This window comes from Protopterus annectens, chromosome 13.part0, assembly GCF_019279795.1.
Source record: "Protopterus annectens isolate FY-2018-M chromosome 13.part0, PAN1.0, whole genome shotgun sequence".
NCBI classification, from domain to species: Eukaryota; Metazoa; Chordata; order Ceratodontiformes; family Protopteridae; genus Protopterus; species Protopterus annectens.
This window is the reverse complement of record NC_056747.1, coordinates 98,574,682-98,592,856: the sequence shown is the minus strand read 5'-3', so window position 1 is coordinate 98,592,856 and position 18,175 is coordinate 98,574,682. Positions and strand designations below refer to the sequence as shown.

Genomic DNA, 18,175 nt, shown 5'->3' with positions numbered 1-18,175 from the left:
CAGCCAACAAGCCTGAAAAGACGCTCAAACCACGAGGCAACTAGGTTTTAAGAGAGGAAGATGAAGGAGTTATGGAAATGACCCCTAGTGGCCAATAAAACTACAGTTTCAAGTCAGTAACCACCTCTCCGGGGGGCAGGGAAGCTGCTCAATGTTAGTCACTCCCACTGATAAACACAGAGACCCTCCTTCAGCCCAAGCAAAAATGGCCTCACAGAAACTTTCAAACAGTTCAGGAACAGCAAGCCTGTAACTGAACTTTTTTAACTCTCAGAGAAGTGGGAAAAAAGCAAGATTTTTTTTTTGTTTTTGTTTTTTACAGAGATCTATGTAGGATACTAGATAAATTACCCCACATGTCATATAGACATGAAGAAATCTTAATGACATGTTAGTACACAATTTTGTTTTACCAAGTATTAGTATTAATAATTCATCTGTTACTTTTGGAACTTTTTATTGTAACAACTGTTCTGTCTGTAAGCATGTAAGCATGTGGTGTGTTCCTTTAAGTACATTAATAGAATTAGATTTACACCCAGGGGACTTCTCTCTTTTGTAATAGTAGTGGGGTTACTTATCTTTTAAAATGTCAGTGTACACTTTTTATATAGTCGAGATGAAAAGAATGTTTAAAATAAGAATTATGGAACATATTAAGGATATTAAGAATCAGAAAGAAGATAAAATTGTAGCTTGTCATTTTAAGGATAAACATAATAGCAAATTGTATTGCTACAGGGCAGTATTTTAGAACAGATTAATTCTAAAGGGGAAGATGATGTTTCTCTTAAAGAACAACTTTTGTATAGAGAGTCTGTTTTTATTCTAAACTATGATACATTAATTCCTGCAGGCTTGAATGGTGAAGTCACTTGGAGGTGTTTTATTTAATTGTGTAATTGAATAATTGTTTGATTGAATTTGTATACAAGAAACTAGTTCTGTGATGGATTTTATTACTCCTTGAAGGTCTTTGACCAAGGCACAAGAGAATAAATTTTCTTGGTGGATCTGTGCCAGTGGTTTTATTTTATCCCTAATAAATTGCACTGCACTGATCACACCTTTTTACTCAGAGGACTCAAATGTTTGGAATCACTTCCTTCTAATTTAAAAATCATTCACCCCCCCCCCCCCAAATTTCACTCAGAGCTAAGAAATTAACAGTGTCAGCTAAATATATGCTATCTTACTGCAGCCACAGCTTAACTCATTACAAAAGTCAACACTTTCTACACACTCATATTAAACAACTTCTTGTTCACTACTTTCCCAGTCTCCTATGTCCTACCCTACAATCCCATCCTTTTCATGTTTATGCTAACCTTCCTTTCCTATTTCAATTAACTGGAAATACTCTATATATACTACATAAGGGATATGGGGAAAACATGGCCGTCTTACACTTATCTCTTTATATTCTGTATACCAGTGATACAAATTTCCTTTTATTTACAATAAAATTATATATTGCTTTGCAGTTCATTTTCTCTTTCTTTGTATTATGAGCTGGGCTGAAAATGGCCCATGTGCTCTTCTCCTGTTAAATTTAAATAAGTAAATGCATAAAATAAATAAAAAAATCAGCAGGTTATAAAAAGGGTAATCTCACTGATACTGTATTTGATGACCCTAAAATGGCCTTGATACCATAGTTCCTTGTCCTATCTTGAGTAACCTAACTATACAGAACTTTACCCAGAAAGAGTTAACTGATGTTATAACCTTCAAGGCAAAATTCTGCAAGTCAGAATAAAGGAGAAATTTTCCTCAAACGTACCTGCCCAGTCAGGTAATCCAAGGCTCAGTAGCTACTCAACTTTCAATTGCTGTCTTCAGTAATAACCTGTGTGTGTGGATGACACATACTTGGCCTGTGTGTTACCATCTGATAACATTGAGTACCCTGTATCTTCATTTGCTACCCTTCAATCTGTGTCCTGCAATTAATTCCTTAGGATAGGCAAATGATGATAAAAACACAAATTGGAAGTAAACTGAAAAGCTACATGCTTTTTTAGATTCCTTTTCTGCAAAAATAATGCAGACCATACTGGAAAATGCTTGTTGCAGAAGGGAATTTGTTTGCCTTAGTCAGTGCCTTAGTCAGATACATGGGTATCGAATTTAGCCATGCTAATGTCTTTTAAAGAACTTGTGGGTCAAACCTTCGAAGGACCTCTCTGAAATAGCAATCACTGTCAGTAATCATAACTCCACATTACTTTTACACAGTAATGAGAGCTTCATCCAGATGTAACAAAACTCCACTTTCTCCGTTTTTACCCTGATTTAAGAATACCATTCCCTGCTTGGAAAACTACACTGGCACTTTATGCGCTCCAGATTGCTACATGGTTTGTATTCACACATTCCCACAGAATCCACTACAAAACTATATATACCCTTTTTAAGTTACAATGATCATGGTCACTCAATGAACCCCCTCATTATCTCCAGAGCCAGCACTAACCTTGGTCATGATAGCATCTCCTCCTGTTCTATGTGGCTAGGATATCAGCTTCCCCAGTACAACTGCATTGACTCAGACTGTGGAGTTTTACAGAACCAAGTCATAACCATTTTGGTTACAATACTAACTGCAGGAAATTCAGACCCTTCCATTTGCTAACACAGTGCAGTGTTCCCTTAGAGTTGTAGTCTATATCCTGAAAGTTGCCCAAGTTCATTGAAACATATTTCACCTGACAGACTTAATCTAATACAGATTTCATTTAAATAGGTTTAGTACATCTGCCTGGGCCCTTGGAATTATGGGATCTTTATGTTTTCCTCCCTTCTTTGAAAGAGGTGAAACCTTGGAGTTAGTCTACGTGAAGTGTGTGCGTGTGTAAAGCATTTCAGCAAAAGCCTTTTTCAAGCAAATTTTTGATGTTTTCAGTAATCTGCTTTTCAAAAAAAAAAAAAAAACAAAAAAAACAATTCAGTGTTTTACATGTATTTTTTTCAGTCAATAGTAATAGAACTGGTTACTTGTGTGTTTGATAGATCCTCCATTTTGTTACACGGAGTGTTTTTCCCATGAGAACTCAGATTACACCCTACATTTCTAATAAGACTGCTTATGTGTAACCTTCTGATCTTTTTTCCCTCTTGCATTTACATTTTGCTTTAAAGTACAGTTAAAGTCTGTTTTCTAGTAAAAACAGGCACAGCAGGAAACCATAAAAGCCGGCAAAAAATGAATACTATCACACCAATACGGAATAAAATAAAGAAAAAACCTTTAATGTGAGTGCTTTCGGCAAGCACTTTAACTTGCCTTCTTCAGACAAGTTAAGAAGAAGAAGGCAAGTTAATGTGCTTGCCGAAAGCGCTCACATTAAAGGTTTTTTCTTTATTTTATTCCGTATTGGTGTGACAGTATTAATTTTTTGCCTGGTTTTATGGTTTCCTGCTGTGCCTGTTTTTACCAGTTTTAGTTTTCGTTTGTGGTTTGTAAAGTCTGTTTTCTAGTCAGAATGCAATCTTGCCAATTGCAGTAGCGATTTTTCAATGGCAGGGATTAATGTACTGCTGTTTCTAAGGGATTGATATTACTGGCTGGACATCTGGCTGCTTTCTTATTGGTTCTTTTGATTTAGCTTCTCAGCTTAACAGTTTTGTGTAGTGCTCAAACAATGCTATATTTCACAAACAACGGGTACTTTCATTTTCAAATTCTGTCTTGGGAAACTTAGTTAAACTCAATTTCCAGTTATAACTATATAAACTGCAGAGTTCACATGTGGTATATTGTTGCAAGTCTAAAGCTGATCTCTTAGCCAGTTTAGACTAATTACCATTTACCTGATGTTGGTGCTCACACCAACTTTTGTCTATCCTATCCACACACATACCTCAAATCATCTACTAGCTGAAGCACTTCCCTTAGTAGTTGTGCAAAGAGGTTCTGTTTTGCACTAAGAGGTGCATGATTTTCATGTGTAGATTTAGGTGTTCTTTTAGACTGATAGCACACCAGTAAACTTCTCCAAACTTCATAAGGTCTATTCCTGCTTTACCAGTATTCTGGAACCATGGATTTGTACTTTCCAACTGTTTATGTAGCCAACTTGTTGAAATGGGCATTTTGAGACAATGTAACAATCGCCTCATGTTTACTGACAACCAGCTACTATTTAAACAAATTGATAGCGTGTGCGAGATGTAGTCATATCATGATACTGGAGGCTAAGCTCTCCCACAAAGCCACCACAAACAAGGAGCAGAGAGATGTGGCCATTTACACCTTACCAGGAACTACCCTTAGACCTTACCTCCAGTTTGAAAGAGTGATCAGCCAATCATAACTGGAATTTGTGATTACCTATCCAATTGTCTAACTCCCTTTTAAAGGAAAATAGTCATAACTCTCACCTCTTTGTGCAATAAATCTGGATAATGCCAAAAATAATGGGGAGAGGTAAATATACAAAATCAGGGACAAATTTTAAACATTCTATCAAGTTTGTAAGAGCAATAACAGATTTTGTATTAATATGCATTTTATGAAGAATATGAAGTCTGAAACTCAAATGTCTGTCATTATTAAGGGGCTACTATCCAAAATGATTTACCAGAAAACCACAAATTTTCTGAGAAACTGACCAAAAATAGGAGGCAAAAATCTAGACAGCTTAGAGGTATGAGATAGTACCTGACATTGCTTGATCTGGACAGATGTTTGCTCCAGAGGAGGTGGAGCCATTTTTCTGATGAATTTATCTCTCCACTATGATTTATTTATTTCCTGAAGAAAATGTCGTTATCTCATCCTAGTGTTCATTGGTCTGCTGGATCTGTGGAGATACAAGTCATCTTGGACAGCTGAATCTCTAATGGCTTTTAAATCAAGACATAAATCACCCCTATTGAATCTGAGACACTAGGTAGAGGGAATAGAGCCCTCCAGCCTCTCCTAGCAGATCAAGACTTTTAAGCCAGTGACTTTTTTTAAGAACCTTCAGGATATCTGTCTAGTAAGATGTTTCCCAAAGGCATTCAATGATGGACCTGAACAGTGTGGGCTATAGAGAGTCTAAGGATGCCTTTGGATCTAGAGGAGATATCCATAATCAGTTTTACCATACAGAACATTTTCAACATCATTGTTGCAACATAATAATCAAAGGAGAGAGAATTGTCTACCCATATTCCAAGGTTTACCACACCATCCTCATTTTGTAGTGGGGTGTTGGCTATACTATAAGCTGGGTGGAGGGATTGTTTACCAAATGTGGCAATACTGCACTTTTTTGCATTTAGTTTTAGCCCATTTCCTGTGGACCAGCTATTAACATCTGCACATTCAAATTGTAGCTACATGTCAGAATGGGATTGGAGAATGCCCCTCATTTTACAATCATCTACAACCTTGGTTAATCAAAAATCTCATGATTTGACTTGGAGATCAGAGAAGTGTATGCTGAATAGTACAAGTCCTACCACATATCCCTGAGGGACTCCAGTGCTTACCTTCATGCTCTCTGAGGATGCACCTGTTTCCCTCACTGTGTGGGCTACTGGGCTATGTCTGTAACACAATTTCCTATCCACCTAGTTACAGAGGGCTAACTTTGGAGCACATTTAGCTTGTTAATTATGTTGGCATGTGGTATGTTGTCAAATGCCTTGATGAGGTAAAGATATGCCACATGGACAGCATGACCATTGTTGACAACATGTTATCTCAAAAATTCAAAAATATTTAACAGACATGATGTACTCCCAAAGCCAAGATGTGGGGTGGGTCAAGCAGTAGTGTAGCAAGTTTAGGGTGAAGGGGCAGTCACCTTGGGTACAGGGTGCTAACGGGTGTGATCAGGAGATTCTGATTAGTTATCGGTGCATTTGTGATCAAGTCTGAAGTGCTTTAGTGCTTCATGTCTGGCTTGCACTATTTTGAAAAGAACAAGCTTTTTTTTTTTCCTTAGACTGTGGATAATGGACACTGCATCAGTCGAGGAAAGGATAGAACCATAGAGTTTTTTGTTTTTCCTCAAGTTAAGGGGTACAGACTGCAGAGAACTGGAGAACAGACCTTAAGTAGTGCCAATTGGGGAATGGACTGTGGACTTTTTTGTAATTTGCTCATCAACTTAGAGTTGAGGAACACCAGATTGGGAAATGGCATTGTGTGCTGGGTGAGCAAGATATAGTCTGGGGTCAAGATTTTTAATATTATCAGGACAGTTATGGCCTGTTCCATAGCCTTTCAAATGAAACACTAGGCTGTAATTTCCAGTGTGTGGTGGGCCTGCCTTTGTGACATGTTATCATAACAGCTGTGTGTGATACTTCTGGGACAAAACCAGTGGCCAGACCCAGATTAAGAGGCTGCAAGAGTGGGTCCATAACTCTTATTTAGTGCTGCTCATCATATAGCCAGGTATATCATCAGGTCTCATGGAAGATGCAGATTTTGCTTTGGAAAGTGCCTGCACCAAATGTTCTTTATTGATGATAGGGAATTTGAGATCCTTTGAGTTTTATACAGCTGTCTCAGCAGTTAAATTTACACCAAACATGTTTGCCAATATATTTCTGATATTCACCAGATCTGAGTAGGTAATGCCATTTGGAATACATTCTGAGCTTCTTCTTCTTTCGGCTTTTCCCAGTTAGGAGTCACCACAGCAGATCACCTGTCTGCTCATGATTGGCAGGGGAGTTTTATGGTGTCAAGTTGCCAGCCCGGTGCCCAACCTTCAACAGAAAGCACACACGCTTAGGGCCAGTGTAGAGTGTCCAATCCACCTACAGCATGTCTTTGGGATGTGGGAAGAAACCGGAGCACCCGGAGGAAACCCATGTGACCACAGGGAAGACATGCAGACTCCGCACAGAAGGCACCCAAGCCGGGGATTGAACCAGAGAACCTTTTGCTGTGAGGCGGCAACGCTAACTGCTGCACCACTGAGGCCGCCCTTGGAATACATTCTGAGCAATACTGCTTATTTCTTAATTTCCAGATTTAAGTAAAGAAGGATTTGTAATCATCTTTAGATTCCAATGTCAGTCTAAGTTTATGGGATGCCTTTGTTTTCTTGAAGGCATTTTCAGCATGTTTGGTAACTTTCTGATGTTAACCTTGACATTTGGCTCTTCTAGCTTTGCATGTATCCAAAGAAGCTTTTTTCTTGCATTGTATTTTATTTTTTTTTTTTTATGCATGTAGACTACCTTGTTTCTAGATGTCCAATTTCACTTAGCTAATGAAGGACTGACAGGCCAATACACTTATTTAGTACAAGTTACTTGCACCACAACTAGCCGAGTCAACATTTCAGGAGTTACAGCTGAACTTAAATGTTGAGATTTCAGTATAGACTTGGAGGAGGGTAGTAGGTTTGAAGTCAGACTACTGTAATATTTTTATTTGATAGTTTGGGGAATTTGAAGGTGAAGGTTGCCAGTTCGTGGATGGACTCAGCAGAGGAATGGTACACCAATGGGATAATGCATATAAATGCTCTATATGTAAGGACCAGGTCAGGAATTTTTGTCTAGTGAGTTCTTTAACTATTTGGTCCTGGTAGTTCTTGTTTATAAAGTCATGGAACTTTTAAGTATAACCTCCATTTTCAGGTATATGTTTACCAGTTTATTGATGGTAGTAAAAATCTCTCAGGATGATGGAGTCCTGGGGTATCTAAAGTTCACCCACTGTATTTAGGAAATGATCATTGTTTTCAGGGGGGATTAAGGAAGTCCTATAACATGCCATGATCTGATAGATGGCTTTAGTGTGATTTGTATCTCAATGAGTTCTGTTTGAGGGTCTCTAGGAATCTGCCTCAAGTTAATGTGGCCTTTAACAAATATGGATTCTCCACCACAGTTCCATTGGGTCTAAAAGTATGGTAGGTATAAAGCTCTGGTACACAGTACACCTTTGGCACTTTTATATCAAGTTTCAGTAATCTGTACATGAATGTGCTCCAAATGCCGGAGGGCCTCAAGACAGGCAATTTGTTATTTAGGCTCTAAGTATTGAGCAGCAGCTTTTATTATTGTCCAGGAGTGGTTTGGAGATCCACTGGCTGGATTCTGTCTAATAAAAGGCACCATGGGGTTGAGCAAGAGCTTTAGCCAGTATTGTATAGCTCTGAAATGATTCAGAAGACATCCTTGGAGAAGTCAAGCTGACACACACTGGATTTTCATCAAAAGCACAGCTGCATCCAACAATTGCCTAGGTCCCTTTGGCTGGGGGAAGCATCATCACAAAACTTATATTTCTTCTTTAAAAATGCATTCTGTGTGCATTACATTTCTCCTTTAAGAATGCACTCAGAGTATTTCCGTAGTGGCATCTGTGCATGCACACACACAGATGAGCTGTTCTGGAGAGTTTCCATTCATTCGTACATTACAGCAGTTATGGAGAATCAAAAGTTGCATGCTGTTTCATTTAAAACAAATGAACAGAGGATTACTAGTAGCAGAAGTGTGTGTGTGTGTGTGTGTGATGATCCAATTAGGGATGGCAGATTGGTTAACTTGCTCAGGCTCAAACCCTGCACCTTGCTTACAGGATACAAGAGCCTGAATCCTCTACACAAACTGCCAGACTATCAGCAGCAGGTACATTTTCAAGGACTGTTGACTTTCTGGGCAATTTCAAGGGAAGAGAAGTTTACTGTTCCTCATTCTAATTCTGTTTTCAATGTGCAGCTGTTTTGTTTAGCAAATGGACATTATCAGTTTTTGTGTTATCAAATTTGAAAGCAGTGTTAGTAGCATAACAGATAGCAGACTTCCCTTTTGTGCAGAAGGTTGTGGGTTCTACTCCCGCACCACATTGAAGTGATGATATTACAGTGCCCTTTAAAAGAAATTGGGGGTACTACATGACTGAGTGTGTCCTCCTTTGGATGAGATGCCTAGTAACTATGGACCTGTTACCAGTTTGACAGCCATTCCAGATTGCGATATTACCAGCTTACCACCTTTTTTTTTTAAATGTAACCTCGGCAATTTATTCTTCAGTGGCAGCAGGCACTGAATTTGTACATGAAACGCTGAAATATAAAGTTGTTTGTCAGCAGCAACCTCATTAGTTATAGACCTATTTAATGTGGAATTATTCAGATGATGTTTACCTTTGCAGACATTGACTGATACTGGTAGATTATAATGACAGACGTCTGAGAGGCCTTTTGTGGTTGAAATACCTGTAATGGGTAGTTTTGTCATTACTGGTTCAAATGTTTTGTTTCCTTGCATACTAGAAAAATATCCAAACCTACAAATTTAAAACCCACTCTAACAAATGATGCTGTATTATACCAAAAATATGATTCAATACAGTCAGGATGGTGCAAAAAACACACACATGTATGCATGGGCCCTAAAAATGTGTGCAAGGGGACTATAGTTTGAAAACAGCCCAAAGGTAAACAATTTGCTACTAACCAGATACATTTTGTTTGAATGTGGGCTTCAATGCTGTTTCAATGAATGCGAGTTTCAAGGGCAGAGAAGCTGAATGTTCATGCAAACGTTGTTTTCATTGTAAGATTACTATCAGTGCTTGTGCTATAAAATATGAAATAAAAGTTTTAAATATTTCTAATAATTGTAGTAGTAAAGAAGAAAATAGTACGCACTGACATAGTACGCACTGACAGGTTTAAACAGTGTTTATGGTACCTAGGGAGAAATAGCCAGGTAATGGGATACTGGAATGGCTGGGGAACTGCTGTGGAGGGGATTCTAGGGCCCTATATGACCATCATCCGGCTCTGACCAAACTACACCATTTATTCATCCAATTATTTAAACCATTCAGCTTTTCTTTGCACCTTGGCATTATCCTTGGAGAAGGAGGGATACTTTCCAATACCAAAGTCGTTCCTGCATTTCTGAGAAGGATTCTTTATAATAACAGAGTCCATCCTGTAGTTCTGGCATGCATACCAAACTTGGAAATTTCTCTCTTCATATCCCCTCAGGGTTTTACATGTCAGGTCAGGTCCCCTCAGGTCATTTACAGAAACATGGACCACCACCATGTCTTAGTCTTACTCATTTGGCTCCAGGACCCTAGAAATGTCAAAGATTTTGACACCTGAAAAGCAACTAAACATGACCTTATTTTTGTCCATCCTTGTCAGAGCAGACTCTGTGTAGCTGACTATGGAGCCACCAATCACCAGTATATTTTTATTACTAGATGATCTTTTACTGAGTTTGTTGTAAGTTTTTATTTAATTAGTTTGTTTCTTCTGTTTGGTACTGGTGACCCTCTAGTATGGAAGTCATAGCATACATTGTACTGCTTGTTTTCTGGACAGTTCTAGTCTTGTTGGACCTTAGAAGTTTAGGCAATGACTTTTTTCCATACTTAGCATATGATTATTTTTCAGGTATTTCTGTGGAGTGTTGTGAAGGAGTGCAGTGCTCACAGACTTCGTTCATTTGTATGTTGCTTCCATCTTAAGTTAAATACTTACATCTACCACAAATAGTGAAGAGATAAGAGTTCACTGTCTGTGAGCATCAGGCAAGTGCTACACTGAGTACACCAAGTGCTGTGAGGCTGGCAGTTGAGGAATGAAATGGTTGCGCATCTTCCATTTAGTCCTGGAGTGCAGAAATGTGGGATGTAAAGTCCTAGTTGTACAGAATTTGGGTAGTCCGAATGCTGATGTTCTTTAATAAATTCTTATGAGTGTAGTATAAAAAGAATATTTTTAGCACACTAAAACATTTGCAGTGTAATTAATAAATAAATAAACGTAGGGCTCTAACTAAGGTAGAAACAGCTAAATTCATTTCACTTGGTCTTGACCTGAGAGGTAATACCTTTGGCTCGATACAGCCACGGGAAGAAATCAAAGAAACCAGTGATAAAACAGGTTTTGGTTTCAGCCAATAATGCCTGCTTCCCAAAAAACAGCAGCAGCTTATCCTGTCTCACAAACTAAATCACTATCTCCAAGACTGCAACCACGCTTTGTTGTAAGAGTTAAGTTACATGTAGTTAAAATGGAAGTAAAAAACAGTAAACTTAACACCAGGGAACAGCATGTCACTTAAATCAGTCAGGTGACTGTAGAAACACAATTCTAAACTGTTTAAATGTCACTAAAACAATACAAAAATCTATAGGGGACAATAAGTGCAGAAGTCATATACTTTCCTGTCAAAATAACCTGATCTGGTCTCATGGCCGAGTATATGAAGAAAATGGATGAGATGGCATCTAATGGTTCTTGTCTTTTTTTTTTAATACCTTTTATTGAAATTGGCGTTGTGGTTCTCTCACTAAGCCAATTTCAATCAAAAGCATTTGAATAATAACAGAGGGACAATATTTTAGTCTAAGTAAAATACTGCAAATCTGTCATTTGTGAGACAACACACACACAGAGACACAGGATTCATTCAGAAAAAACATATATATGCGTAGATATACATGCACAATATGTACACAGTCTTGCATCTCTCTACATCAATTCCTACACACACACACAAGCTCAAATAACGCTATATAGAAGGGAAATGTAAAAAAGAAAAAAAAACACAGCAAGACAGAGAATGGAAGTTTGTGATTCTGAACAATAACATTTTCTCTTTCTGGAGGGACATAAAATACTGAAGAATTCCTACTGTGCAGACATTTCATGCAGCACTATGTAGAATTAATACAGCCATTGTGGATATAGATGAACAGCTAGAATGCAAGATATGCTAACAGAAAGGCAAAAGTGAGACGGATTATGGACATTTTGAAGTGAGAGTATATAAAACACTATTTAACAATCTTTCTTAAATCATTCAGTAACTAAAATAACCATACCACAAAAATATAACTTACTCTTAGATGCTATGACCTTAGACTACATTGTATTTTACATGGCACGGGGTCTTTCTATACAGACGGTCAAAGAGTTCCCACCCCTTAATCAAAAGTTTTTAGGTTAAACACAGTTTGGTGAAAACAGTTTAGTGAACTGTATTTGATTGGGAATTCATTCATAATACTGACTTCTTCAAATATGAGAGCAGAAAAGGTCGACCACATAAGGCAGAAACATGAAACACTGATGAAATTGCAAACAGTATCTATGCAATTGGATAAGATCCTCTGTGCCCCCATACCCCTTGATAATTACTTATACTAACTCTTACATCATATTACAGTGGGTAAACTGAAAACATAGTCCTTTCTGTACCACACTCTCACACGTTACCAGCTTTTTAGTACTGCTGAAAAAGCTGCTAGCTCATATCGTCAATGTTTCAAAGCTCGGCGCTTTTCCCACTGTCTTGTTAATGACAGGGGAACAATATTTTACGTAAAGACTAAAAAGTAAAAAAATAAAAATATAAAAAAGATTTTTTTTTTAAAAAAAAGAATACCTTTTATTGATTTGCTCTAAAAAGTAAAAAAAAAATAGGGAAGAGTGAACACTTTGCAAAAGAAACACAGACGAGCTGATTTCAAAAAAGCATTTGAGATTGGTTTTGCGGATTGCAATGATGAGGTACCAGAAAGAGTAGCAGAAAAGCTCTTCAGTTCTTATGGCTGTAACTTACTGGGGGAAAATTTCTTTCACTTTGTAAATTGTAGCAACTGCTACAGTTGGGTTCCTATCACGTTGTTGAACTTTTAAAAGTTCGAACAGCATATGGTCGACACCATATGATTGAACTTTTAAAAGTTCGAACGTTGCAATGGAGATCTCTGTACAGTGTGGCAATGGAAGTTTTCTATTGTCTGCACTGTAGTGTAATCTCGGAGTTGGCATATTTAAAGAGCAGGGGGTGTGGTGGTGCAGGGGGACTTGCCCCCCTGCTTAAACTTTCAGATAGGTTATTTGTGGAGGTAGGTTTTTTTTTTGATTTTCGAACTTTTAAGAGTTCGATCATATGGTGTTTGAACTTTTAAAAGTTCGATTATCTGATATTGACCTGCTACAGGTTATACCATACAAATGGCACTAAAACACTGGAGTGTGAGCATAGATGCAATACTGACATAAATGAATGCTGTAAATATACACTGAAGACCGATAAGAACTGCATCTGCCGCTCATGCCCCATTTCACTTTGCACCCGGTGTGGCAGCCTCCTCCACCTGATACTCGCTACTCTACTGTTTTGACCTGGCCAAGGCACTTGATATTATCCCCCGTGCTGGCATCACTGAAATGGGTAAACCTAAAATCAATCCGTACATAGCAAGGTGGATAGCAGCTTGATTGCTGAATAAAACACATGTTGCTAGAGTTGTACGAGTCACCTTGGAAAGTATAAATGTCACAAGTGGGTTTCCTCAAGGCTCAGTACTGGATTTGCTTCAGCGTCTGACCCAGGTCTCTAGTTAACAAAATCTACTGAAGATGGGTTGTTATTCAAATTACCAGTAGGCTGGACTATGCAAAACTGGTGCAAGGACAATGACCTGAAACAAAAGGCCATGTTTTTTTATTCCTCATCAAGCTATATAGATGATATACCCATTAAGAATGAAACCGATATTAGAGATCTAGTTTGAAAATCCTTCTACCTGTTCCACTTATATGAGTGCATTTCATCCAAAATCAAAGTTTTCTTCCTTCCACTGTAATCATGCCTTATCTTCCCCATTATTGTATATAATGCCCTCATTGGTATGTACTTGTCCAAACACTTCACACAACTGGAGAGAGAACTCAGACATTCATGCCTTAACTGACATGTAGGCCTCGGGCCTTTAGTTATTGAGAATGAGCAGTTGCTGAATCTCTGCATTCTGTTTCCTACAGTCTCCTCCATGCACTGATTTGTTTTTGGCCTTTCAGACCAAGAAAGTTCCCACCCAACTAGAACTGCTATGCCTTCACAGAGCTAATAGTTCCTCAAATAAACATACAAAGGATTTAATACTAATCACAGCATATTTATCACCAATGGACTAAACTACCCTGTCTCTTGATAGTAAGCAAAGTAGTACCCTAGCTACATTCAGGATGAACCTAGACAATTGGATTGGCACCCACAAATTCTCCCAGGGCCTATCATGTATGGCCCTAATTAAGGTAGGAGAAAGCTCTTTATATTGGTGCCATGATCTGAAACAGATTGCTTAGCATCTACCTTTAAACCCATGAGCCACAAAAACTGACCAAAACACAAACAAAAAGCAAATATAATAGAGCTAGATCTAAAATCCTTTATCCCATGTATGGGTCCCCTCAAATTATCTACGATATGATCCCAGTTATTCTCTTTATGGGTAATATATAATTATCAGTTTACTATCATGTCATCTTGTAGGTAGTCAAATTCCCCTACAGGATGTCCTACATCCCGAACAACAGACTACATTCTTCACTGTTCTACCTTGCCTCCCTTCTGGACTCATGGTAACACTTGTTCCTGGGTACTGAGCAGTAGTGAGTTTGGTTGTTCGGTATTTGTGTTTGGTGTGCCGGAATTCAGCATTCCAACTTTCACAGAGATGCATCTACCGTATCCCAACCTGACTGCCTCTGAATCAACATAATGATAGTAAAGCTAATTATCAACCACTGGATTGGTAATGTAAGACCAGTCTACAACCAAATGGGACAGGTTATTTCAAGCACAAAAAAGGAAAGTGGCTAGACTTAAAACTGCCTGCAAGGGCACCTCGCCTAGTGCTTTCCTATGAACCTACAAGGAAGCAAGACTCAAACACTGTCTGATAGGATGCAGTAGAAAAAGGGGAAAAAGTGCTTGTGTTGGATTTTGAAGAATGTTATATTGGCTGGGTGGTGGCACATCTGGAACTGAAACATACGCTTACTCACGGTAATTCCATATCATTCCAACAAGAAATAGACACAGATGCAAAGTTTGCCAGCATTTCAGTAAATTAGTATGGCAACCAATATAAATAAGCACATAGCTCATGTAAGCCAAATAAGAAACAAGGAGGAGAAACACAAAGTAAATAAAATGAGTCATACATAATAAGGAATAAGCCTTAAATGACCAGGCAACAATCAGGAAGTAAATGTTGTAATATACTTCGTAACTTTGCTTATATTATACATAAAAAAATGAGGTTATCTATTGAAATGCCTAAAAATAAAACTGATTTGGTTGAAGGTGGGGAGCAATAACCTCTGGTCCAGATTATGGCTGAGAATAGTCTACAGAAAAGTCCAATGATGTTCTTAACAAAAATAAAACAAAACAATGCATGTATTTTCTTTTAATAATCAGTGTAGCTTTGATGAGCAAAGTCTGTTTTCATAGAGTCCCTGAAAGAAACATTCCTAGTAATAAAGATCATGCAGCAACCATTCTTGCCAAGTGTGTACAGTCATTCATGACAAAGACATTTATGAATGACAAATTCAAATGAGTAAATGTACATATATACAGAGATGTAACAATGAAATATATGTAGAGTAATTAATTCAGTAGAAGACCCATTCCACTCAATAAACTTTATGATAGTGGTACTAAACTAGTTTTCTAGAAAGTACTATACTTTGCATATTGCAGCTTGGTCCGGAATAGCTTGTATTAGTGATATACCTCTGTAGAAGAAATACAGACAGAAGGCAAGATATTACGCTAAGCATGTCATCATCGAATTCAGCTAAAGGGCATTGTGTTGGAGCTTATAAGTGACTGCATCTTAGGCACCCTGCATAGGATCACAGGTTATGGGCAATTTTGTACATAAACTATGTGAAAAAGAAAATAAAACCTCCCAAAACCAGTGGCAATCAGGAGAAAAACATTTAATTTTAATATGGATTCTCAAATCAGCTGAAACATTTTAGGCATTCACAGTACAAAAGGAAAAGAGACTGCTACCCATAGTTATGTGTGGAATTATACCCAATGTCAAGAAGGAAGTTCAAACTTCTCTGGGTCCTTGTGCTAAAAAAGTACTACTGTTGTGATACTGCTGTAGGTATTTAATGGTGTTACCAGTTGCAAACAGATATGTGACAGGATATAAGACAATGAACGCTCCAAGTACTGAAAAAGCGTAACCGGTATTTTAAACTGCATCAGCTATTGTATCTGAGGTGTTATTAAAAAAATAGTAGAATAACCGATGCAAACATAGTAGCAGGACTAAAGCATGAGTGGCAAACGTGATGCTAATGAACCAGGAGAGCAAAAGACCAAGAGCAGATATACATAAAACACAGCCATACAGATCCTGAGAAACATAGAAATGTGTATACAAAAACACTTGCAAAAAGCCATTTTCAAGGTATTGTGGGAAGTTGTTAGAATTACTTCAAAACAAATGTTGCAGTGTAATGGCTCAACAATGCCTAATGAAGAAAAGCCTTTTACTGTGCAGTCAAGAAAGATATGAATATGAGGTTTGTATGTTTCATGGCCCGTTCTGTCTGTGCACTGCATGTGTGTTTGGTGGGTGGTAGGGATGCACATAGGTCACATTAAGCCATAACATGATCAGACACTAACGTATTTACAAAGACCAATAAAATTAATAGATGCACGTGACATTGCATCACTGTGGAAAAAAGGAAAGCTGTCATATCCTTTATACTGCTTTTTTTGCAATATACTACCTGCAGCGTTGCATCCCGTTCTGTACGTATGAGATAGTAAAAAAAAAACACACATCAGAATACAAGTTTAAAAGAGTCTAAAACCTTTTAGGGAGGTCTTATAAGACCAATTAGCACAAACAGAATGGTGAACTAAGCAACAGCCCCCCAAATAAGGAAAATAAATTCATATGTTGAACTGGGGATTTATATTTTCCAGGAAGGAGTTCTATAGAAAAGTGAACATACTTCACACTGGAAAGCTGAACATATGGGACTGACGATAAAAGCCAGACCTTCCAAAAAATGAAATAAAGTTACAACTGAATCAATGTGCTTGGAACAACAGGAAGCAAACAGAGTGTAAAGGCATGGAAACATGTGTGCAAAAGTGGGGTGGGTAATAGGTGGACACAGCGTAGCAGGGTCAGTGAGTTTGCAAACAAAATACCTTTCAGAAAAATGGGTGGACCTGAGTATACTTCCCCGTTTCTTTTGCAGACTAGCAATGAACATATTTAAAATAATTGTAAAACACAGTTGTGATGTATTTATAAAGCCATTTTATAACCACAGTAACACATATAAAGATATACCCAACCTACAGCTTAAAGCCCAGCTGCACGAAACCTAACATCTCAGTGCTACACCTTCTGATAAATCATGCTAAGTACATACTTATATGTTTCTGGGATGATTATTTAAGCCAGATTAAATACAAGTAAACTAAATATGGCACTCAGGGTAGCAGGACCAGCTGCCTGCCCACACATCAGAGATTTCTATTTTCCCACAGAAATTCCTCTTTAGGCAGCTCTTTGCTTAGTGAGTTGAATAAAGGGAATGTACAGCTTATGTGTAGGTGCAGTCGGGACTGATTAGAGTGCTGCAGACACCAGAGCAAGTCTACATCTTCATAATTAGCAGTGTGCATATAAATACAAAGGCAACAGCAAACCTGGGCTGGCTGTCAGCCATGGACATTGCTCAATTACTGAGACGAAAAAAACAGTTATTTTAGAGACGAAAAAAAAAAAAAAACTTTGTGAAAGGGAAGAAAATGGAGCCTTCGGAAAGAAAATGGATTGCTCATATTCTTGGATTCCTTAGCATTCTGCTCTTCCTTACAGCTACTGTGACCGTCACACTGGCTGTGTTGGTGTGGAACTCGGATGCCATCCAGAAGTGGAAAGACTGCAGAAATAAACTTCACAATGAAACCATCATGCTAAGGACAAAGCTTCTAACACTGGAGAAGGAATATAAACATTTGAGGAGAGAGTGGGAACAGTGCTTACAGAGGGAAGAAGATCTGAGGTTACAACTCAGAGAGTTCCAGAACAACTATAGAAATGTGAATGGAACCTTGGTCTCTTGCTGGAATCATGTGGTATGCAATTTTCTTTTTCTTTTTTTATTTCCAAAGTGTCTTTGTAGCTTGGTTTTATTCATCTCCTTCAGTTGGAATGGCTTTCCGTACCTTTCTATGCTATAGATGTGCACTGCAATGATGTAGTTCTGTTTCTTTTCATGGGACATCTGAGGCAGGGCAGCGACATTGCTTCCTGCAAGATTGTGGGTGGTCACAATAATAGTCAAACAGTGGCATTTACTTCTAGCATCCCATCAGTATCACATGCTGCCAGGTA

General features: G+C 38.1%; 1 protein-coding gene across 1 annotated transcript in view; it reads left to right on the top strand.

Annotated features, from left to right (window-relative positions):
* The first annotated feature begins 17,025 nt into the window (after positions 1-17,025).
* Positions 17,026-18,175, top strand: part of LOC122817618 — a 39,581-nt gene continuing 38,431 nt past the window's right edge. The window contains exon 1 of the mRNA XM_044090663.1: positions 17,026-17,916. Within this exon, the coding sequence (XP_043946598.1) occupies positions 17,587-17,916 (330 nt within the window). The 5' untranslated portion in view covers positions 17,026-17,586. The remainder of the gene's footprint in view (positions 17,917-18,175) is intronic.